Source organism: Lissotriton helveticus, chromosome 1_1 (genome assembly GCF_964261635.1).
Source record: "Lissotriton helveticus chromosome 1_1, aLisHel1.1, whole genome shotgun sequence".
NCBI classification, from domain to species: Eukaryota; Metazoa; Chordata; class Amphibia; order Caudata; family Salamandridae; genus Lissotriton; species Lissotriton helveticus.
In genome coordinates, this window is record NC_136057.1 from 967,404,557 (window position 1) to 967,429,490 (window position 24,934).

The following is a 24,934-nucleotide window of genomic DNA, read 5'->3' on the forward strand; positions in this document are numbered from 1 at the left end:
ATGTTTGGTGCTGCTTTGTGGCCAACCCCTGTCCTGGTCCTAATCCCCAAAGCTAGGCCCCTGCAACCGATCCACTTACCTGCAAGCAGTGCGGCTCTAGGCACCCCCCAGTCTCCACTGAAAAGCCTTGGCTGAACTCTGACCTCTGCACCCGGCCGCCGCAGTTTTGGTACTCACCGGACCCTTGCGCCCGAAGTGTGATACTTAACTGTGAAATTGTTTTCCCCCTTAGGAGAACATTGAATTGTGCTGAAAATATTTTTAGTTTTGATTTTTACAAGTGAAAAGTATATTTATTTAAAAACGTATTTACTTTATTGCTAAAATCTTGGTCTTAAAATAAAATACAAAGCTTATTTTTATAAAATTGGTGTGGATCTCCTTTGAGTTGTGGGTCCATTATTTGCCAACGTAGTGCAATAAATGTCTTACACTACTCTGTGTTAGGCCTAAGGCTGCTCATCCACCCTGCCACTAATAGATCACTTTGGGTTTTACATTGCTTCCTGTACACTTTTGGGGAACCCCTGGACTATGTGCACAGCATACCCACCTAATGGCAATACCATACACAAAGGAAGTTTCCTACAAAATTCATAACTCAACATACATGCATATGGTGTGCAAAGTTGTACGGTCATACCCTTAATAGGTACATGATGGAAGATAATATTCAATCTAAAGATATCAGGGGACTAGGAACACAGATAACAAGATGAAGTCCCCTACAAGGGAAGCAAGGAAATCCAAGATTAATTGCAATGAAACACACTCTGATAGCAATTCAATCTCCAAATGTTGCACAAACATTTTAAATCAGATCATAGGATTGCCACCTCTCAAATAGTTTGTTTCCGTGAAAAAACAACTAGAAAAAAAGAAATGTCGAAAACCCTATCAAATACAATCATGATAGTATGCCAGCAGTATAGTGTCATGGACATATTTTGCCTCCATCCACAACACTGATACCATGCATCTCAACAATGTTAACCAATAAATGCATGTGGAGCATTCAGAACTAGCCCACGTGTGCCTAACACAACTTTATGTAACAAATACACAAAATACAGGATTCCATCTTGCAGAGAGCTTTTAAGTGTTGATGAATAATAGTACGCTCAACAGTGGAAGGTATTGCCCCTGCAAGAGAGCAGATTCCCTTTAGGTTGGTAGAGTACAATCATTTTGCAGTCAAAATATTGATGTGAAGGTTTGCGACCAAGCGTATGGGAATTTAATTAACCATGTCCTTTCCAATTTCTTAATTTTTTTTTAACTCTCCAGACTAATTCATTTTCTGGTCAGCTTTTTTGGTCATGCTGCAATTTAAGAGTATGGCCCTGCCAATCTCAAGAAACGTTTTCAGTTTTATACCCCCGGCAGGCTTCTTCGTTCCTCAAACATGTTCCTAGCGTCTGTTCCCAGGTTTCGTCTGAAACTTAAGGGGGGTAGCTCATGGCCTTTCTTGCTGCAACATACTGAAATTCCCCACCTCTGGATTTGCGTCATCTTAAGAATACTTCTCAGTTTAGGAAAAAACTTAAAACGTTGCGGTTCAATTAGCCTGTTTCTAGTTCTCCTACGCTTTGGTCTCCTATGACTCTTGGGCTCGCGCCGGGACACTCTGAGTAGATGTGCATGCTACAAATCCCTTAACATAACACAGACCACACTGAGAATTTAGCCAGCCACTACAGGCTTTGTGTGGTATCATATTATAAAGATGATTAAGCAAGCAAGTCCTCCTACATAATACAGCTCAAAGGGTATACAAGTTAAATGGGTAGCTAAGAAACAAACATGCTATCACAGACATATCCAAGTAACCCTTATGTAGCCGGCACGCTGATCCAAAGTCAGGCAACTAAGTTTGTCTGGCTATGCATGCCTATTTCATTAGAAGTAAACATTAGTGCTTACCCCATGTTGGCAAGAAAAGAGTTGCTGGGTCCTGTTGGAGATCGAGGCCTATCTAGGTCATCATACATGGGAGGAGGTATTGCAGCTTTGGCAGAGGGACCACGACTCCTGGGCTCATCATCATAGGGTCCTGAAAGAGCTGAAGGAAGGAAACGTAGAAAGCAGAGCAGAGGATAAGCAGTCAGCAAAACAAATGACTCTTGCCAACAGTGTCCAAAACACTATCAAAGGTATTTCACAGTAACAGAATATATTGCCGTCCACAATCAGTCGGTGGCTACCTTGCCTTATTCCTAATTTAACACTGAATAGAGCACGAATTAAAGTCTGCAGATTCTCAAATATTGACATGGATATACTTTATTGTACAGGCTGATTAAATTTAGTGCTTGAAAAACATAAGTATGAGAAGTAGGCTACTTCCGATCTGATGACTGCAGTTGCAGGATGGCATGCATTTAGAGGCAGTTTCCTATTATGCAAAGAGTAAGGAAGACTAGCACTAAAATAGACCAATAAATCTTACAAAGCATGGGATGCAAACATACCATAATGAATTACAACAAATGAAAAAACTGGGCCGTTCTAGAAAAGGCAATATGTCCAGCGTACTTGAACCAGCATCGTGGACTTTCGAAATGCAAGAGCACAAATAAGAGGACTGCAGTTTACTTACGCTCTTTGTTCTCCAAGAGAGATGTAGGTGGGGCAATGGCAGCTCCGCCAGCGTCTGCAAAGGAAGTGTAAAAAATGATACGGGAGCAAATTACACAAGCTAGATCTCTTCTCTGGGGAAAGCAGCAAGCTTAAGTAAGAAAAGAAAAGCCAACACTCACAAGAGTTAATATTTGCAAAACATGGGCTAATGCCTTTTCATTGAAAAAGGCGATCAGCATCAAAATAGTTTTTTCCCCACTGTGTACAGTTTCCTAAATGGTAGAGTTTATCATCTTACCATCCATGCATGCATGTGGTGCTTTCACCAAGTTTCAAAAGTTGGGCGCTTTCCTACTTCCTTCAATTAGTTTTGTCTCGTACTGTTCAGTGGCTTTAACTTCCAGAACGCATGTGGCCCAGTCCTCACATCTAAGCCACTGATAGATTGAGTTTGTGTTCTGTTTTAGCAGGCCTATCTCAATTCTGGATTTCACTGCCTTATATTTTCTTTTTGCTGTTACTCTTCCTTGACTGGCAAGCTTGTGTTATCTCGGTTTGCCTGGTGCATGTATTAATTTTCTCTTTTTCTAACTTTTCCCCTTGGGGTTTCTGAACTTTTGTCCTCTTGTGCACTCTTGTCGGTCGTCAGTGTTAAGTGTGAAATTGGGGTACTGTATCGAGATTTGTGAGGGTCTTATAACATTATGGGTTAGACTTTTAAAAAAATGTATATTTACTGATTTCATTTAACAGTTCACAGCAGTGTACATAGATCCGTATTGATAACATCATAGCAGCTTGAAAACCAAGGGATCTGTAAAAAGGAAATGAGAACATCCCAAAGAAGATGGACAGTGAGATATGCAGCAGACACAGTAGCAACATGACGAATAATACCGTCCAACCTACTAGTATTTTGCAACGGACATCACACCAATTGGGCATAACATGTACATCGAAATCTCCCACAACACATTGTAATTTGAGTAACAGAATACATCACAGTAATTTAAGCATCATTCGGCTATTCTTCCTCTCTTGACAAAAGATGCTGTTTATACAACACCCAGAAGTTCTTGGGGCGGCTCTGTGAAGGCATTAGCTCACTATATGTTTCAGATTGCGTATTACAAAAAAGCATGTCTTTTACCCCACTCAGATTTTGAGAGAGGGGGCCCGCGCGCCCAACGCAGTGCTATCTGCCTCTTAGTCAGAAGAAAGCCCAGATGTTTCCTAACCACTTTAGGCTGAAGTTTAGTGAACCCAAATAGGGCCAATAGAGGGTCAGGGGCAAGCGGAATACCCACAATCTAACCCAACTCCTGAATAATCTGGTTCCAAAAGGCCGCAATCCGGGGGCATGCCCATGCCAGGTGTAAAAAATCTGCACCACTTGCGCCACAGCGCTCACAATTATCAGAGTCTCTTAAACCGTATCTGTGCAGAGGTGCGAGTTTATAATAAGTTCTCTTTAAAAACTTAAAATGTATAAGCCTATGCCTGCCATTTAAAGACACCGATTTGGTGACCTTACAGCAGTACCTTCATTGACTATAATCAATGAATACCTCCAGATCTGTTTGCCACTGCGCTCTTGGGAGAGAGTAATTGGAACAATAGTTTTACTGGGACATGGTATATATATATATATTTGAGACCAGCCTATATGGGGACTTGGCACGTAGGAGGTACTTGAAAGAGGAGCGAGCCGGAGGCTCTAAATATTCATCTCCAAGCAGCGAACTCAGGGCATGATGTGCCCTAAAATAATGAAATTGCACTAAGGTGCTAGCGCTGCGATTTTCGGCGGCAACCTCCTCCCAAGTCCGAACTCCCATCTCAGAGAAGAAACCTCCCATATTATGGATCTGAACCTTCTAAGCGATTGAGTCGCAGCAACTTCAGAACCCAATGAGAATCATTGACACCATCCCAGTGGGAGCAGAGGGGAGTAAAGCAGATACATGCCTGCCTCTTTAATAGTTCGCACCACGCGTGAACTGAGTCGAGAACACCATAATGCCTGAGGGGAGGGGGGGGGAAGAGTAAGCTGCCTAGGGAACGAGGACGTATCCAACGCCATTCTCTCTATGAGGAGGTGCAGGAGTGTGTGCGGTCTGTAGCACCAGAAATACGCATGTGAGCACTGAGCAGCTCTATAGTATAAATCGAGATCCGGGGTGCCTATCCCACCAATAAAATATGGGAGCGTAAAAGTATCCATCTTGCCCCTAGGTGCCTTTCTCGCCCACACCAACCTAACCATCAGAGCTTGGAGTCTTTTAACCCCTTCGACGCTCATGACGAGCTCAGCCCGTCATGAGTTACGCCTCTCGTACGCTCATGACGAGCTGAGCTCGTCATGAACCGCGGAGTTTGCAAAAGTCAGCGCACAGCGGGAAAATGCGCCGCGCGCGTGGGGTTAAAGAAGTGCCGCGGAATCACCATAGGTATGATATTGAAGAGGAACAATAATCTAGGTAGGACTGCTCTCTTTAGCGGAGTTACAGGTACCTTCTGCAGCTCAATTTCTCCTTCCTGGGTTTTTTATTTCTCTGGTGACTACTGAATGCTTTGACATGCTTCTATGATGGTCAGTTAGCAGAGTTCTCGCCAAGAATCAGCTCTTTGGAGGGTGGCAGGGGTAAATCTGCGGGTTGGCCCTAGTCTTCTCTATTAGCAAATTGTATTACAGCGTTGCAACATCTATGTAGCTTCTCTGCAACTTCATTATTTATTCTTTCAGTGCTTTTGGCCAATGGTTCGAAAGCAGACATGGCTTGTCTGGAGAGGCAACAGGGAAGCCTCCTCAAGCCTCCCATTCTTTTGTGCTCTGTCCCACCCAGGCAGTAATATTGACACCCTGACAATGCAAGTCAACTGATATGGGGAGAGGGTGTTGCAACGGTTTGTTTTCTCAAAATCTTCTTTACCATTTTTTTAATTTGGCATGCAAGCCCCTGCACAGATTAACCTTTGGATGAGATACCCTTTGTGCCAGCGAAAGAGCACATGGTAAACCTGTGAGAGTTCACACACTCGAAGTCTGAAAAGGGTCAACAAGGCCTATTAGTTTGCACCCTTTTTGCGACTGTCCCAAGTCCTTGGGGAACCTTCTCTGCCTGCCTGCCCATGGTATCAGACACTGACAGCGCATTTACAAAATACGCTGGCACTTCTCAGGTGCACTTAGAAATTAAATTAGCCCCTAAGGGGCAGGATGGCCTCCAGGAGTTTACGTCAGTGTCCACAGGAATAATTATATAAGCTATCCAATGATAAAACTCTATGCTTGAAAAGAAAAAACAAGTGAGGTGGGTTGGAGACTGTCCTGCTATGGAAATACCTTGGAAACGTAGCGGATAGGATCACAGAGACAGAAAGTAACATCTTGACCCTGGAGGATTTGGGTAAGTACATGTTGACAACAATGACCCATTGGTCAATATCTAAGCACCTTGAACACGTGTTGAAGAAGCAGAGGGAAGAACCTATCACAACAACCTTCACTTCATTGGCTTCCCAGAGGAAACAGATCACATGTCCAAAGTATTCCTTGTGTGCCAAGTGAAGAGAAAGCGATGATGTCCTGAGAGAGGTTGTTCCATGCCTTGGGTGCAACGTAGGAGAGCGGGCGACCACCAGTTTTGCTTTTGCGAATGCAGGGGAACGTGTGAGAGTGAGGCAGAACGTAGGTGTCTGGTGGGTTGGTGAAAGTGTTTGCAGCTGTTCGGGTGTTCTGCTCCTGTGTTGTCTAGGGCTTTGTATATGAGCATAAAAAAGTTTGCATTAGCTGCGCTTGTGAATGGGGAGCCAGTGAAGTTTCCCCAAGGTGCAGTGTGATGTGGGTGCGGCTTTGGAGGTAGAGTCTGAGCCTTGCAGCGTGTTCTCGATTGTCTGGAGTCTGTGTAGGAGTGGTTTGGAGATTCTGGCGTAGAGAATGTTGCCTTAGTCCAGCCTGCTGGTGATGAGTGCTGGCGTGTCATGTTCGTCTGGTGTTCCGAGGCAACCATTTGCAGATTCTTTTCACAGTATCCGTCGGATATGAAAGCAGGAGCTGCTGCGTTGACTGAGCCGTCATGTTGAGCTTGTCATGCATTGTCTGTGGGTATGGGTCCTAGCTCTGATAGCCACCAGGTGTAGTCCCATGGGGAGGTCTTGTTGTCTAAGACCAGTAGATCAGTCTTGTCAGAGTTGAGCAGCAGGCAGTTGGTTCGCATCCAGTCTGCTACTATGGTCATGCAGTTGGTGAAGTTGGTTCTGGCGGTGTTGTTTTTGTCCGTGAGGGAGAAGATGAGTTGGGTGTCATCAGCATAGGAGAGGACAGTGATGTTTTATGATCGGATAAAGTTGGCAGGAGGTGTCATGTATACCCTGAAATGGGTGGGGCTGAAGGATGATCTCTGTGGGACTCTGCATACCAATTTCTTGGTCTCTGATGTGAAGGGTGGCAGCTTGACCCCTTTGGTTCTTCTTGAGAAGAAGGAACAGATTCATCTGGGAGCGCCCTTGTATGCAATCTCCTGGAGCCTTCTGATGAGGGCGTTATGAGACACAGTGGCGAAGGCAGCAGAGAGGTTGAGCAGGATGAGAACTGCTGTTTCTCTCGGTCTAGGATGATTCAAATGTCATCGGTGGTCGCAATGGTATTGCGGCTCTTTCTGAATCCAGATTGAGTATTATCTAGAAGATGGTGAAGTTCGAGGTGGGTTGTGAGTTGCTCGTTGATGGCCTCATCAAGGAAAGTGTCAGACGTGTGGGTCAGGGTGGTACTGATTGGTGATGTTCCCAAGTTGTAGATGTGGAGACAGAACGGGTCCTTTGGGGTCCCTGTGTAGATGGGTCATAAATAAAAGCCTTACAATCCGCAAAGTATAAGAAGTTGTGACCTTTTTAAATAGTGCCTCTTTAGTATACAGTAATCCTAGGACTGGTTCCCTGTTTTATACCTGGTTTTCCCATTTAAGAGTGGCAAAATGTCTTGCTTTTATCACATTTGAACTTGGGCTCATAATGTTACAGCTGTCTCCGAGTCGGTGGGAATGTGTAGGACATTAACAGCGATAACTACCTTAGAGCCCATTTCCTCAAACCAGGGAAACCAGCCAAGGACCTAACAGCTTGGAGGCCCTTACTGATGCTAAACGTAGATTGTAAAATCCTCAGCAGATAGCTCCCCCATATGCAAGCCCTAATACACCCTGACCAGAATGGGTTCATACAGAACTGCAGAACAGTACTACACGTTTGGCAAAGGCTGACCCTCCTACTGAGTCAGATGCACCAGAGGAGGTAGTGGTCATGTTGGTGGATATTGAAAAAGCATGTGACAGCCTGGAGTTGGATTACCTCTACATGGTTATGCCAAGAATGGGGTTGGGGCGGGCATTTCTTCAATGTACTCTGCTGCTACAGCGCGAGAGTTCAGACAGGATGGGTGATTTCTGAGCAAAGATTGGAGATGGTAATCAGACAGGGTTGCCCCTTATTTGCGATTGCAGTCGATCCCCTAGCATGCCGTGGTCTCGCGGGTCAATACTTCGCCAAAACTTTGAGGCATATCTGATCAAGGTGTTACACATAACATTCCGCTCTATGCATACGGTATACTGCTGTTCCTGGCAGACATGCAGGAAGATCACAGGGGAAGTGATACTGCTCCTCACTGATTTTGGTAGTACATCTGGGTTATGCATTCACTGACGTGAACCCTGCTCGTCTTCCATCTGGACTCATTCACTCCCACTGATATGTCAAACATGAACAACCTGCGGCGGGAACAGACCTCAATACAGTATCAAGTAGTTTGAATCTACAGATCTCACCCCTATATGCTTGAGAGGGCGGGGAATGGCGATGAGAAGCCTTAGGGCAAATATGGCCTTTTGGAAAACGCTTCCCAACTCAGTTGCAGGTCTGATAACCATAGTTAAGATGGTAGTCCTGCCCAGTCTGCTCTATTATTTCACGACCCTGCCAGTGAGGATCTCCAGTGGGAAATTTCGGGAACTAGATACGCTCCTGATGAACCCAACATGGGAAATAGGGTGGCGCGAGTGGCTCGGACTAAATTAGTGTGCCCGACGACAGATGGGACCTACTATCTGGCGGCTCAATTGCAGTGGCTGCTTCAGTGGCTTCGGGAGACGTGGTTGAGACTTACTGACCCTCCCCTATCTGGGACCCCACCCACGAACATCCTGTGGTACCTATTGCTAAACCCTAAGTGCCAGGTCCCTGGAAACGGAAACCACAGGGACTTCCACGTGACTGTATACTGCTGTAGTTGAGCCCTTAAAAAAATTCAACACTATAGCACTTTATACGCCAGAGCTCCCACTGCGAGCTTTGTACCCCCTTTGAACACAGCGGAACACTGCAGCAATGGGTGGACCTAGAAATGAAGACAGTTGAAGACCTATTCTGCAGGGGTGAGAACCGTTTCCGGTTGTGGAACTGAGAGGGGAATACGACATACCAGTGGGACACTTCTTACTGCATGGTGCCCTTTTGGTACTTAGTTTATTAAAAGCTATAACGAACTGCAGTATCGACTTGACACCTATGGCTTGTATACAGGCAAAGTTTGATTTGGATAAGAATATCTGGACATGCATAGCAGTACTGAAGTAACGGCACCAGCTGACTGCAGGAATCATTGTTCTAGTACGGAGAGCAATTTAATAGTTTTATTCACCACTTTTTTATGGCACAGATGTTTGGTAGGGGTTTCCAAGAGGTGGTTTACACCGGTTGCAGTTTGCAACTACTTGAGATGTACACTAGCGGCACATGTCCTATTCTGTAGCTCTTTCCATAGGTGGAAATTTAAGGTGTTCGGGGCAGCCTTACCGATTTTATTCCAGCATTTTTATGTAAACACCATGCCTTGTCAACGTTGGTCTTTGGAGGCCAAATTCCAGCCTTATTTGTCCCGGGGAGTTGTAATTGGGGAGACTGAAAATCATTCTACAAGACTTGATCATGATGTTGTCCAGGATCTTCGCATCCATCCCTCTCAGACCTTTGATCACGTAAGCTATTGTGAGCAACAGCGTTGCTTGGACAAATCCAAGGAGTCATAGTAGGGCCAGACAGTTTTTTATAAACATTTTTAAAAAATGCTGGTCAATGCATTTCATTACCTGCTCATGGCCTCGTTTTGAGGAACAAATGACTCGTCTTTGTCAATAACGACTCCAAGGAATTTGTATTAGTTCTGAGCCGGTATAGCCCAGTGTAGAGATCCCGCTTATGTAAGCTTGTCTCCAGAGGAGGATGCTAGAAGGTAGAGAGTGAAGTCACAGACACCACAAGCTGTGTAATTTGTTCCTCTTGCTGGAGCCTTAAGATTTCCTGTACCAGTAATCTGCAAGTCTTTAGCAAGCCTTTAGGATGTATGTAGACTATGATTGCGACCTGAATTTCAACTTACTGGCAGCTTATAGTGATTCCATCTGCGTTTACAGCCGGAGAGCTTGTGTGTAGTATCCAGCATGAGCATATGCTTGTCGCAGAAATATCTATATAACTATCTATATATATCTATATATCTATATATATATATATATATATATATCTATATTACCTACTGGCGATAGCCAGTAGGTATATATAGTTAGGATTTTTTTCCTATGGGATTTTTGAAAATTCTATGTCGAATAACTTTAGCGTTTGAGGACAGAATTGGCTGAAATTTTCAGGAAAATGGAACATTTTGTTTCTGAGCAGCCCCTGAAAATTTGGGGGGGGTTTCGTCAAGGGGGGGCCGAGAAAAAAGGGGGGTCCCAAAACGTGTTTTTCCCATGCAATTTTCCATAGGGCGGTTGGCCTCACTTTTAGCCCGAACGGCTGAATGGATTTACACCAAACTTGGCAAAATTGTAGGGACTGGTAGCCCGATGTGCCTTTGCTATGTCTCAAGATATAGGCTCCAGTGGTTTTTACGAAAATTAACTTTAAAAAATATATATTGGGCTATATATATGTTGGAGCCCAAATGTAGCCCAATGTAGCCCAATGTAGCCCAAAGATGGCCACCAGAGACAAAAAAAACAAATGTAGCCCAAATATCAGCCAGATGTAGCCCAACTATAGCCCAATGACAGAATGTCCCAGAGTGTTCTAAAGAACAACTAGAGTGCTAACAGTCCTACTTATTACAAAGGTATGGCACACCTGAAGCCATCTTGATTGGAATAAAGTGGTAACTCTTAAAACATTAAATTTAAAAAGGAACAAAATGAGGGGGTTCATTTTGCCATAGAAAGTATGATTAGCGAATATATGACGAAATCCCGCATACCATCAGTCCGCAAAAAAAATCCTGCATGTACTATTAGGCCGCAAATTAAAATAACGAAAACTTTTAGAACGAATATGCCTTTAGCATACACTAAACAACTAAACTACCCTAAACCCTAAAACACTACCCCCAGCATGACCCTACACTACACAAACAGTACAACACTACCTTAAACCCTAAAACACTACCCCCAGCATGACCCTACACTACACAAACACTACAACACTACCCTAAACCCTAAAACACTACCCCCAGCATGACCCTACACTATGCAAACACTACAACACTACCCAAAACCCTAAAACACTACACCCCAGCATGACCCTACACTACGCAAACACTACAACACTACCCTAAACCCTAAAACACTACCCCCAGCATGACCCTACACTACGCAAACACTGCAACACTACCCTAAACCCTAAAACACAACCCACAGCATGACCCTGCACTACGCAAACACTACAACACTACCCTAAACCCTAAAACACTACCCCCAGCATGACCCTACACTACGCAAACACTACAACACTACCCTAAACCCTAAAACACTACCCCCAGCATGACCCTACACTACGCAAACACTACAACACTACCCTAAACCCTAAAACACTACACCCCAGCATGACCCTACACTACGCAAACACTACAACACTAACCTAAACCCTAAAACACTACCCCCAGCATGACCCTACACTACGCAAACATTACAACACTACCCTAAACCCTAAAACACTACACCCAGCATGACCCTACACTACGCAAACACTACAACACTACCCTAAACCCTAAAACAGTACCCCCCAGCATGACCCTACACTACGCAAACACTACAACACTACCCTAAACCCTAAAACACTACCCCCAGCATGACCCTACACTACGCAAACACTACAACACTACCCAAAACCCTAAAACACTACCCCCAGCATGACCCTACACTACGCAAACACTACAACACTACCCTACACCCTAAAACACTACCCCCAGCATGACCCTACACTACGCAAACACTACAACACTACCCTAAACCCTAAAACACTAGCCCCAGCATGACCCTACACTACGCAAACACAACACAACCCTAAACCCTAAAACACTACCCCCAGCATGACCCTACACTAAACAACCACCACAACTCTACACTACACTAACACAACACTACACTACACAACACTACACTACACAATCACTAACCCACGAAAAAATTAACACAAACCCACTTACCTCTCTCGTCATCGTGGTTTTCACAACGCAAATGCATTTACCATACATGCCTTTAAAACGTAGTTCTTTGTAAAGGCATGCGCGATAAATGCACATGCGTTTTGAAAAAATGCGGGATAATGGTATGCGAGGTCAATGACCTTGCGGGATAATGGTATGCGGACTGAAAGTCTGCGGGATAAAAAATGCGGGAAAATGGCTGCAAACCATGATTAGCAGCAGACTTCCCTGGTGAGCACTAGCTTTACTACAGTGATCTAATGAGCAACTAGAGTGCTAACATTCAGAATTTATGGCAAATGTGTGACACATCTGAATGCCTTCTTGATAGAACCAAAGTAAACAAGCATTGAAAATGCAATAGATCTCGCCCTCGTTTAAGTTAAAGCCATTCTGTTTGTAATGAGGTGGCTTTTTAGCTTTGCTTTTATTAGTGTTTTTAAAACTTTCATGTAAATAACATGCATATGTATGCATATATGTATATGTATGCATGCATTTATATTTATATAGATATGCAGATTATATATGTTTATATATGTATATTACCTACTGGCGATAGCCAGTGGGTATATATAGTTAGGATTTTTTCTCTATGGGATTTCTGAAAATTCTATGTCTAATAACTTTGGCGTTTGTGGACGGAATTGGCTGAAATTTTCAGGAAAATGGCACATTTTGTTTCTGAGCAGCCCCTGAAAATTTGGGGGGGTTTCGTAAAGGGGGGGGCCGAGAAAAAAGGGGGGTCCCAAAACGCGTTTTTCACATTCATTTTTCCATAGGGCGGTTGGACTCACTTTTAGCTCGAACGGCTGAATAGATTTACACGAAACTTGGCAAAATTGTAGATATGGTTTGCCCGACGTGCCTTTGCTATGTCTCAATATATGTGCTCCAGTGGATTTTGAGAAATTAACGTTTAAAAAAAAAAAAATATATATCTGTGACAGCGCTCCGGTTAGCGGCCCGGTTCGCGTACCTGACGCGTAACGGAACTTCGCGAAGCGAAGCTGATTGGCTCTCCGGTGTCTGTCAACATTCTAAACAGTCCGGAGCGGCCGCCATCTTGTCTCTCGGTAGGATCGAGAGACAAGATGTGGTGAAAAACGAAGGGGGAAATGAAGGAAAGGGGGCAAGGTAGACCCCTCCTGACCCCCTAGGATTGATGAGGGGGATATTAAAGTGCCCCGCGGGGCAAAAAATAAAAAAAAACATTTTTTTGCGATTTTACGCCGTAGAGGCGCGTCCCGGTACGCTCACCGGGCAGCTCACCGGGCAGCTAACCGGGCAGCTAACCGGGCAGCGTAGCTGTCAACATTGTAAACAGTCCGGAGCGGCCACCATCTTGTCTCTCGGTAGGTTCGAGAGACAAGATGTGGTGAAAAAAGAAGGGGGAAATGAAGGAAAGGGGGCAAGGTAAACCCCTCCTGACCCCCTAGGATTGATGAGGGGGATATTAAAGTCCCCCGCGATTTTTCGCGGTAGAGGCGCTTCCCGGTACGCGAACCGGGCAGCTAACCGGCAGCGTAACGGGAGTCCGCCATCTTGTGTTTTTGGAGCGTCCGGTTCGCGTACCGGGTAGCGTCCCGGTAAGCGTAACAAGGGGAAAACCAAGAGAAACAGTAAAAAAAAAATTAAGGGAATAGATTTCCAGCAAACTTGGCAAAATTGTAGGGACTGTTTGTTTGATGTGCCTTTGCAAGGCCTCAAGATATGTGCACGTGTGGATTTTGTCTAATTAAGGTTAAAAAAAATATATATATCTGTAAGCGTGCTCCGGCACGCTTACGTTACGGGTTTTGTTTGCGCTGCAGAGCCGATACGTCACGGTTATGCGACGCGTCATGAGGCGTCTCACGTGGCTACGTGATACGTCACGTAATAAAGAATATATTTTACAGCTATAGATATTAGCTTTTAAAAAACCAATGAAATTCACTGAAAAAACCATAGGTTATAGACCATATATAGTTAGGAATTTGCATTTACAAAACCTTGAAAATTCACTGAAAAAACCATAGGTTAGAGACCATATATAGTTAGCTGGACATTTTATTGACATAAAACCAATGAAATTCCATATATAGTTAGTTGCACTAACTATATATCGCGCACCCGCAATCCACTGCTGATGATGTCACATATTACATCATTCATGACATGGTCAGTGACATCACTGATGACATCACTGATGACATCTCAAATGACATCACTGATGACATCATGACACACCAATACCAGTTACTACATACGCACTAACTGATTCCTACGTCTACACACACATTCACCCATACAATCACTCATACATACAGTCACTCATTATTACAACACTATCATATGCACTCATACACCTATGCAGACACTCACACACTGCCACTCATCCATGGAGTTACTCACACACCTAGTCAGTCCTGTAAAGAATCAATCACACTTCCATTTCCTCATCTATACAGTTAAACATAGAACACCATACTTCAGTGACATCACTGATGACATCTCAAATGACATCACTGATGACATCTCAAATGACATCACTGATGACATCATGACACACCAATACCAGTTACTACATACGCACTCACTGATTCCTACGTCTACACACACATTCACTCATTCACCCATACAATCACTCATACATACAGTCACTCATTATTACAACACTATCATATGCACTCATACACCTAGTCAGTCCTGTGAAGAATCAATCACACTTCGATTTCCTCATCTATACAGTTAAACACAGAACACCATACTTTTTCACACATATACTAACACATACTTACTCTCTTATACAATCACTGATACAAGTACACATTGATATGCACAGAGTCACACACCTCCCAGCCAGCCACACACACACTCAGTCTTCCATACATCCACTCATTCTTCAATATGTAAAACATATTTAAACTTTACAAAAACACACAGACACTAGATGATGTCATCAGTGATGTCATTTGAGATGTCATCAGTGATGTCATCAGTGATGTCATCAGTGATGTCATCTGAGATGTCATCAGTGATGTCATCAGTGATGTCACTGACCATGTCATGAATGATGTAATATGTGACATCATCAGCAGTGGATTGCGGGTGCGCGATATATAGTTAGTGCAACTAACTATATATGGAATTTCATTGGTTTTATGTCAATAAAATGTCCAGCTAACTATATATGGTCTCTAACCTATGGTTTTTTCAGTGAATTTTCAAGGTTTTGTAAATGCAAATTCCTAACTATATATGGTCTATAACCTATGGTTTTTTCAGTGAATATATATATATATATATATATATATATATATATATATATATATATATATATATATCTATCTATCTATCTATCTATCTATATATATAACTATCGTAAGTATACAACTCCGTCCACTTCCACCAAAACCTCGGCGGCGAAGAAGGAGAAACGAACCACTTCTTTGTTTAGGCAAGATGTTTTAATTCAACCTTTTCAGCAGTATTTCGACAGATGACGCGTTTCGGGCTCAGGCGCCCTTGATCACATGATATATATAACTATATATATATATATATAACTATATATATATATATACATATATATATAACTATATATATATATATATATATATATATATATATATATATATATATATATATATATATATATATATATATTCACTGAAAAAACCATAGGTTATAGACCATATATAGTTAGGAATTAGCATTTAGAAAACCTTATTTTACTCACACAAAACCATTGAAATTCCATATATAGTTAGTTGCACTAACTATATATCGCGCACCCGCAATCCACTGCTGATGATGTCACATATTACATCATTCATGACATGGTCAGTGACATCACTGATGACATCACTGATGACATCTCAAATGACATCACTGATGACAACATCCAGTGATTATGTGTTTCTGTAAAGTTTAAATATGTTTTACATATTGAAGAATGAGTGGATGTATAAGTGTCTGAATGAAGGTTTTAGTAGGTGCGTGATTGACTGTATGAGTGAGTGATTAAATGCGTCTTACTAAATGCACGGGTCAGTGACTAAACTGTCTGAAAGTGTGCATCAGTATGTCTGTTGTGCAAGCTGCTGCATGTGTTGATCAGTAGCTATATAAGTAGCTATATGGGTTATTGATTGGTTGCACAAGTATTTGTATGGGAGACTGAGTGTGTGTATGGCTGGCTGGGAGGTGTGTGACTCTGTGCAGATCAATGTGTACTTGTATCAGTGATTCTATAAGAGAGTAAGTATGTGTTAGTATATGTTTGAAAATGTAAGGTACTCTATGTTTAACTGTGTAGATTAGAAAATGGAAGTGTGATTGATTCTTTACAGGACTGACTAGGTGTGTGAGTAACTCCATGGATGAGTGGCAGAGTGTGAGTGTCTGTATAGGTGTATGAGTGCATATGATAGTGTTGTGAAGATGAGTGATTGTATGTATGAATGATTGTATGGGTGAATGAGTGAATGTGTGTGTAGACGTAGGAATCAGTGAGTGCGTATGTAGTAACTAGTATTGGTGTGTCAATGGTTTCAAAAATTATACTCTGTATTTAATATAACCTCTGTTACACCCAGTGTTAAATACAGAGTATAATTTTTGAAACCATTGACACACCAATACTAGTTACTACATACGCACTCACTGATTCCTACGTCTACACACACATTCACTCATTCACCCATACAATCATTCATACATACAATCACTCATCTTTACAACACTATCATATGCACTCATACACCTATACAGACACTCACACTCTGCCACTCATCCATGGAGTTACTCACACACCTAGTCAGTCCTGTAAAGAATCAATCACACTTCCATTTTCTAATCTACACAGTTAAACATAGAGTACCTTACATTTTCAAACATATACTAACACATACTTACTCTCTTATAGAATCACTGATACAAGTACACATTGATCTGCACAGAGTCACACACCTCCCAGCCAGCCATACACACACTCAGTCTCCCATACAAATACTTGTGCAACCAATCAATAACCCATATAGCTACTTATATAGCTACTGATCAACACATGCAGCAGCTTGCACAACAGACATACTGATGCACACTTTCAGACAGTTTAGTCACTGACCCGTGCATTTAGTAAGACGCATTTAATCACTCACTCATACAGTCAATCACGCACCTACTAAAACCTTCATTCAGACACTTATACATCCACTCATTCTTCAATATGTAAAACATATTTAAACTTTACAGAAACACAATCACTGGATGTTGTCATCAGTGATGTCATTTGAGATGTCATCAGTGATGTCATCAGTGATGTCACTGACCATGTCATGAATGATGTAATATGTGACATCATCAGCAGTGGATTGCGGGTGCGCGATATATAGTTAGTGCAACTAACTATATATGAAATTTCAATGGTTTTGTGTGAGTAAAATAAGGTTTTCTAAATGCTAATTCCTAACTATATATGGTCTATAACCTATGGTTTTTCAATTTCATTGGTTTTTTAACAGCTAATATCTGTAGCTGTAAAATGTATTCTTCTTTAAATCCAAAAATATATTTTATATGTTTATTAATAATTTTTTTTTTTTAAATATTTTTTTTTCTTCGTTCCCGCTTCGCGAATCGGGAAACTTCCCGTTAGCTGACCTTGATGCCGCGAAATAGACCGCGAGCCGGTAAACGTTTCTTTACCGCAACTGCCGCGTTAGAAAACAACATCGTGACGCCTCCCGTCCACATGACGTTTCGCGTTGTCGCGTGATACGTCATATGACGTGCTACGTTAGCGAACTGGTACGCGAAGCGAGGCGCAAAGCGCAGGTTTCTGGAAGCAAACCGGGAGGCCCTGCAAAGCGCGTAACGTAAACACAGCAGGTCATGTGACTTGGTAATAACACTTTTCATTGGTTCATTTCACTTTTGGTTTCCTAATGATGTAAAACTAGGTCATATAATCTAAAATGAACACTTTTCATTGGTTGAGAACTATTGTTTTTCCCAAATGATGAAAATCCCTCCTTCTTTCCTCACTCTGACTTTCATCATTGTGAGAGAAAGACCCTTTGTTACCAGTGAGCAATGGCTTCTTTAGTAGCTTCAGCTGGTGCTTCCCCACCACCTCCACCACATCCAAGGAAGAGTGGACCACCTGCTGAAGTTATAATTCAGCAAGAAGAGGAAGAAGAGGAACAGGACGAAGAGCACGAAGAGAGGCACTTTTTGCCTGAGGAGCCCAGGACGTCTCACCGGAAAGAAAACTTCATTTGGCAATTTTTTAAAATTCCCAAAGGTCAGAAAAAAGTAAATGCAAGATACGTAACTTGCCTTATATGTCAAGATAGACTGTCCAGAGGGACCGACAAAAAATACAGTTTCGGAAACTACACAATGCATGGCCATATGACTAGGTGGCATCCTAACAACTACAGTGCTGCACAGTTTCGTAACGACCTAGATAATCTCCCTATTATGGCCAGAAGATCTGTTGTACCGGAAGTAACGGGACCAGAGGGCAGGGAGATGGTGCCAAATATACAAACGAGATTTCGTGAAGTAAAACAAGTCTGCGTACATTGCAGTGGATTCATTTGCTACGGAGAAAGTAGCATCACTCTGATCAACAGAGCTATTGACAATCATGCTCATGTTTGTCCGAAACGCCCCAAACAATAAATTCTTTTTTTTTTTTTGTTGCTCCTGTTGAGCCCTTTACAATGAATCGTTTTCGTTGCCCCCTCCAAAAAAAAAACCCAAAAAAATATAAAACTGTTCAGAAAAATTCAAAAAAAGTAAAAACATTTTCAGAAAAATAATAAAAAAAATATAAAACAACAAAAACAATAAAAAAAAAGTTCTTTTCAGAACTACCTCCCCGGTATTAAAAAATTGGTACAATATTTGGAACTGTGCCAACCTCTATTTCTCTTAGTTCGCTTCCCAGTTCGCTCGCCGGTACGCGAACCCGGAAGCGAACCAAAAAAACAGTAAGTATAAGGGAAGGAAACAGACAGTTATGTTAAAAGAAAGACAGCTATAGGGGAGTAAACTAGAGATACTATTACCCGTAATCCACTGCTGATGATGTCACATATTACATCATTCATGACATGCTCAGTATGTATGGAAAGGGGCAGATTTATATTAACTAGCACATCCCCAGAGATGCACCAGTTAACGTGCACCGCTGCTCTACCACCCACAGTCTGCCGCATTTACAATCAGATAGGACAAAGCTGCATCAAAACCCTGCGCCTGCTTGAAACAGGCATAGATCTTGACGCAGGTAGGCTGAAAGCTAAAGCAACAACTAAGTGTCGTGTGCAGAAGTTGCAAAAAAGGAAAAATGGCGTTTAAACCAATAATGAGCCCATGCTAACTTAACACAGTGTAAAGATATCCAGGATCTACATCAGTTTGGGGTTCACGAACCTGGCAGGTAAAAGGCACTGAGGCTTTGCACCGTGCATATCTCATCCCAAATCATATGTTGTTTGTGAATGAAACAATTTCCCAGACCAAATGCTTTGGATTGGCTACTTCTAAAAAATTAAACACCCCTACTATCCCGGAGTTAGAGGAATATGATGGTTGGAGTAATTTTACTCGGTTGTCCATTAAAGATTTACAGGCCCTACTCCATAATTCTTCCTTTAACATTTCCAGTATAAATCCAAAAGGTTGGCTGCTTTGGCAACGTGCCTTATCCACGGTTTAATAACGCTGCCTTTTGCTTTATATACGTTTTCAAATTGTATGAAATATATACCAATAGGTCGTTATGCACCTTTAGGTAGTGGTTTTCTTCATGAGGTCTGGTCGCTTCCATACACATACAGATGTTTCAAAGATGATCAAGAAGTTTATCTGAATGGAGAGGAATGCACTGAGACGCCAGATCATTCACTAATGTGTAGGCACATACAGTTACACGGTTCATGCAACAAACACCGACCAAATATGGCTTGCGTGTTGCAAGGCACGCCAGTTCCTGCTATCATCCCCACGTTCAAGTTGTTGGAAAATGGTAGTTATTTGATGCTCAATAATGAAGATTGTTCTGGGTTAATTAAAAGTATTCCTTTTATCGTAACAGTAAGTGAACGGGTTATTTGCTGCAGAAATGTTCTATTTCCTCCCACACATGAACATAGGGAGTTTTCAATCTGGCCACAAATACCAACCTTGGGAACAGATTTCAACGGCATGGCAAGAATAAGAGCTCTTTTGTCTCAGAGAGAGGTGGCCTTGAGTTCGGCCCGTGAAACTTTCGTGCTTCACATAGCGAACACCCGTACAGAGGTGCAGACCCTTTTAAATACAGATTTGCCTTTCCATTTCAGCAAGATGGTTCGGACTATCTTTAACGCGTCCTCCACAAAGGGCCTGGTGCACTTTTTTAAAGTTGTTACCAGTGGTCTCGTGACTTCATTTGAGAAAATCTTTGGAGTCATCCCTGCTTTCTTTCATTCTATTTTTTCCACTGTGCTTGGTGGATTCCCATTTTTACTTGCATTACCAGCGGACGCTCTTGTGCTTTTTTACATTTTTAAATATGGATGTCCCTCCTGTGCAAGCTCCCGCCCTGCAGCTGCTGACGCTGTTCCGCAATCGCATGCTTGAATATTATGGCACAATGCCGTTGGCGATATTAAGCACGGCATATGGATTATCTTTTCGATTCTCCTACTTCACCTGTGTCCAGCCTGTATTTCACTGCCTGACCTGTGATTTCGATTGGGCCATTGATTTGTGTCTCTGCGGACCGGTTTCTCCTGACGTCGACTTTAATCAGCTGATGACTCCTATCATTACTCACGAGTTGGTTTGTCCTGGCGAAAGGATTATGGCTGTGGCATTGATGCATGGACTAATTGGTCCCTGGAATTTACTGGCGGCAACACAGTCTTTCTTGGAACAGAGCTTTCTTGAAAACCCACCGAGCTGTCCTCTGATGGTGATAGAGGATCCGGTGCTGGGAGAGCACGTATGTTCTTTTCCGCTTTTAAATTGGATGGCTGAACTCTTTTCGGATGAAGACGGTGACTTCCTATTGGAGGCTGTTGCAGCTTATTTTGCATACACAGTTATGTCATAGACCTTTTTCATGTTTGATATGCTGAGTACTAGCATTTCATTGACAATTCATTGACTTATTTGTCAAGTTTTTATTATTTAGCTTGCCTATTGGCTTAAGCCTCGATAAAGTAGTTGGCTGTTTTATTTTTCTTTAGCATTAAATTTTCCTAGTTTTTAATGTTTTACCTTGCGGACCGTCCACATATAAAGTTGCAATCTGCTCTCATGAGATGCCACTTCTATTATCTTATTCAGTCAGTTCGTTTCCGGATCATGGGGAGGTGTCATCTAGATCCTGGATATCTTTACACCGTGTTAAGTTAGCATGGGCTCATTACCGGTTTAAACGCCATTTTTCCTTTTTTGCAACTTCTGCACACGACACTTAGTTGTTGCTTTAGCTTTCAACCTAGTAGTTCATCGTGGTTTACATGAGAATAATATGTTATTGCTCTACTATCTGCTTTGCTTGTTAAACTATATCTGTACAGCGACTGCTGAAGTTTCAAGAACAACACGATACAGAATTGTTATGAGGTCTGATCTCCACGACTTCATACTCATAACATAAGTGTAGCTTCTGCCAATTCTGGGCATGAGGCGGGTTTTATATTGCTTTGCCGAACACACATACACAACACTTGATGCGGTTCACATGAAGAGAGAGCTGGTGTATGCTGATGTGATTCCTTCAAATCTAAGACACTAAAGTATGGGCACGCCCTAAACCAACACAAAGAGACCTTCTTAGCAAATAATATAATATGTGTATTAGGGAGGGTCAGATATAAGCAGCCGCGGGCCGTGGAGGGAGTTACGGTGAGGCAGGGAGGCGGGGAGGGGGAGGGGCAGGGTGGAGCCCTCTCCACCCTGCCCCTCCCCCTCCCCGCCTCCCTGCCCCACCGTAACTCCCTCCACGGCCCGCGGCTGCTTATAAGTGTTGCTAACTCTTATTCATTTACAGCATGTTAACATACTGTCACCATTCGCTTTTTATGTACTAGTAACTATGCTGGTAATTTTGCTACTGATAATATGTGTACTTCTATTATCTAAGATACTACGCCTGAGAAGACGGCATTAGTAAATAAACATTTCAAATACACATGTGTTCTTCTTAACTCCATGTTCTGGTTTCTAAGAAATATATAACGACCGACTGTTCATGAGTTCCACGTATCCTGAGGTACTATAAGTTCATATTCTGGATTGTCTAAACATTGAGAGTTTGTTATATCCAATGTGACACTGTACCTAGCTTGCTAAGGGGTTTTTGATTACTAAGGTGAGTTTTGGGGCACCCTAATTCGCCGAGGTTCCAATCCTCTGTCCACAGTTCTGTGTGAGAACAGAAACCCTGCGACAGGGACACCCCTGAGCCTTGCTGGAGCTTCATCACACTTGCGATACAACTCCAGCAATGCGCCACCTTTACGGCACAGATATGTCACGCATCTGTGCTGTTTTTGCCCCATGATGCGCCGCATTGTAAATGCAGCACACCATAGGTGACGGAACAGCGGCACAGAATGACTAACACATCCCTGGTGATGCGCCAGTCATCATAAATCTATCCCTATGCTTCTTATCTTGTTAGAGATGAACCGCCATATGTATCATCAAAGTTTTTTGCATTTCCTAAATAGCGAACTTTAAGGAATAAATAGCGATTCTTTACCATTCCTAGTTTGCGATGAGCTATTTGCTAATTACAAATTACCCATTCATTTCCATGCAGCAGGAGGCCCATAGGAATGAAGGTGCAATTTGCGATTAGCAATTACCTCATCGCAAATTACGAATTTTTCCGAGGGTGCAGGGGTGTCTCAAGAACACCCTGCTGCACCCTGAAAAAGAAATTTGGGGGCATATGGCGCACATAAATTTTGAAAACATTCCTTTACCTCAAAAACGATTTTCAACTCATAATTTGAAAACACTGCACATGGGGAAATGACTTAAAATGTCCTTAAGACACATAAAAGCGTTTTTTGATTGCCTTTGCAGCATGTTTCAGTCACCTTTAACATGCCTATGTAACGCAAACATTCAAAATCTAAATTTGCCATGCACAGGTGGGAGCATATTTACAAGCAATTTGCTCCACAGACAAACTTCTTACATTGAAATGGGAAAAATAACATCAGAGACTCTCAATTACCTTATAAAGAAGCAGACACCATTATGTCCTTGTCATCAATATTAAAACCATTGCTTTTTCTCAAAAACGATTTACAAGTCATAATTTGAAAACACTCCACAGCTCCTATGCACATAAAAACCCTGTCAGTACTAATACTTCACATTTTCTCCAATTACAATTTCTCAAAGAAACAAAATCTATTTGTAAAACACTTGAGACAAAGCAACATTTGAAAAACACAACTTTCTTCATAATTTTCTCCTTAAAGCACACTATTTTCTATCTAAATTAAAGAAATCTTTTCTCACCTTAGCAAATACTTTGAGTTTCAAAACAGTCTCAGAAACACACCAATTTATCTTCAGCAGAGCAAAAGGTATGCACTCCAGAGTCTGCAGCTATCAAAAGCACAGAAATGCTGTAATTCTTCACACATATCTCTCATGTCACCCAATCAAAACTCTTCCCTCACTTTTTTTCAAATGAAAACCCTTCCCCCCTCTGCCATTTCATGCCTTTTCTGCATGGCAACCACGTCTTGGAAGACCTCTGGTGTTTGCAAGTTCACACAACAATGTTGCAATTGAACTCTGAACTCTCAGTGCACCTCATATCCAGTGCATTCTTTCATTTAATGATTTTTTCTTGACCACTCAAAATACATCTTTCAAACAACTCATCCATGCACCCTAACTTTCTGTTTTCAGCAATCAAAATCCACCAATCACTGTTACTGCTTCATTAACACAGAAACTCCACAGTTTTTTTCATTTTAAACTCTTATTTTTTCAACTGCCATTTCATTGCCACACTTCATCTGACTGCAGGAGAACCTTCTCTCACCATGTTTTCTGTCTGGATTGTTGGACATAGTTACATCTATTGGGCTCAGAGGTATGCTGAGAACAGGAATTTACCTAACCTCAATTTACAAGATGTGGAAATTAAGTGGTTTGGCCACAGAGGATTAAAATGTCACCAATTGATACCATTGGTGAAAACCTTTATGCATTTGCCAAAACCTGACCTGTTAATTGTGCACTGTGGAGGTAATGATTTGGGCACTTTGACTGGGGTAGGTCTGGAAATGCTTTTAAAGGACACCTTTGAGCAATTGATGGCACTTTTTCCTCAGACTGCCTTGGTATATTCAAATATATGCCAAAGACAGAAATGGAGGTGGTCAAACCAATTTTGTCCACAAATTGAGAAGTCGAGGAAGCATGTAAACAAATCTGTTTCAGCTTACATGAGAGACCATGGAATGGGCTCCCTGTACAACAATAACTTGCGTTACTACATGCAAGATATCTACAGAGGAGATGGAGTTCACTTCTCAGATGAGGGCAACAGAGTTTTCATTTTGAATTTAAGACTGTGCATTGGTACCTACTTATAAGTACCTAAATGTACCATAAACCCAAAAGCTCTTCTCAGAGCTACCCTACATCTGATCACTCACAATTATTATTTTACTCTAACTTTTTTCACTAATTTTCAAGAAAGTACGCTCCCCAGAACGCTTCCCGGTTCACGAACCGGGCGCACTCCACGCAAAAAAACTAAAAAAACGATATATTTTTTTTTTGCCCTGCGAGACC

General features: G+C 42.1%; 1 protein-coding gene across 2 annotated transcripts in view; it reads right to left on the reverse strand.

The window, feature by feature from the left end:
* The window catches only part of RBM17 (RNA binding motif protein 17), a 267,677-nt gene that overhangs the window by 92,018 nt on the left and 150,725 nt on the right, over positions 1 to 24,934 (reverse strand). For both annotated transcript variants that reach the window (XM_078677186.1, XM_078677181.1), the window contains exons 6-7: positions 2,600 to 2,653; positions 1,924 to 2,062 (exon numbers count right to left, since the gene is read on the reverse strand). In XM_078677186.1, the coding sequence (XP_078533312.1) occupies positions 1,924 to 2,062; positions 2,600 to 2,653 (193 nt within the window). The remainder of the gene's footprint in view (positions 1 to 1,923; positions 2,063 to 2,599; positions 2,654 to 24,934) is intronic.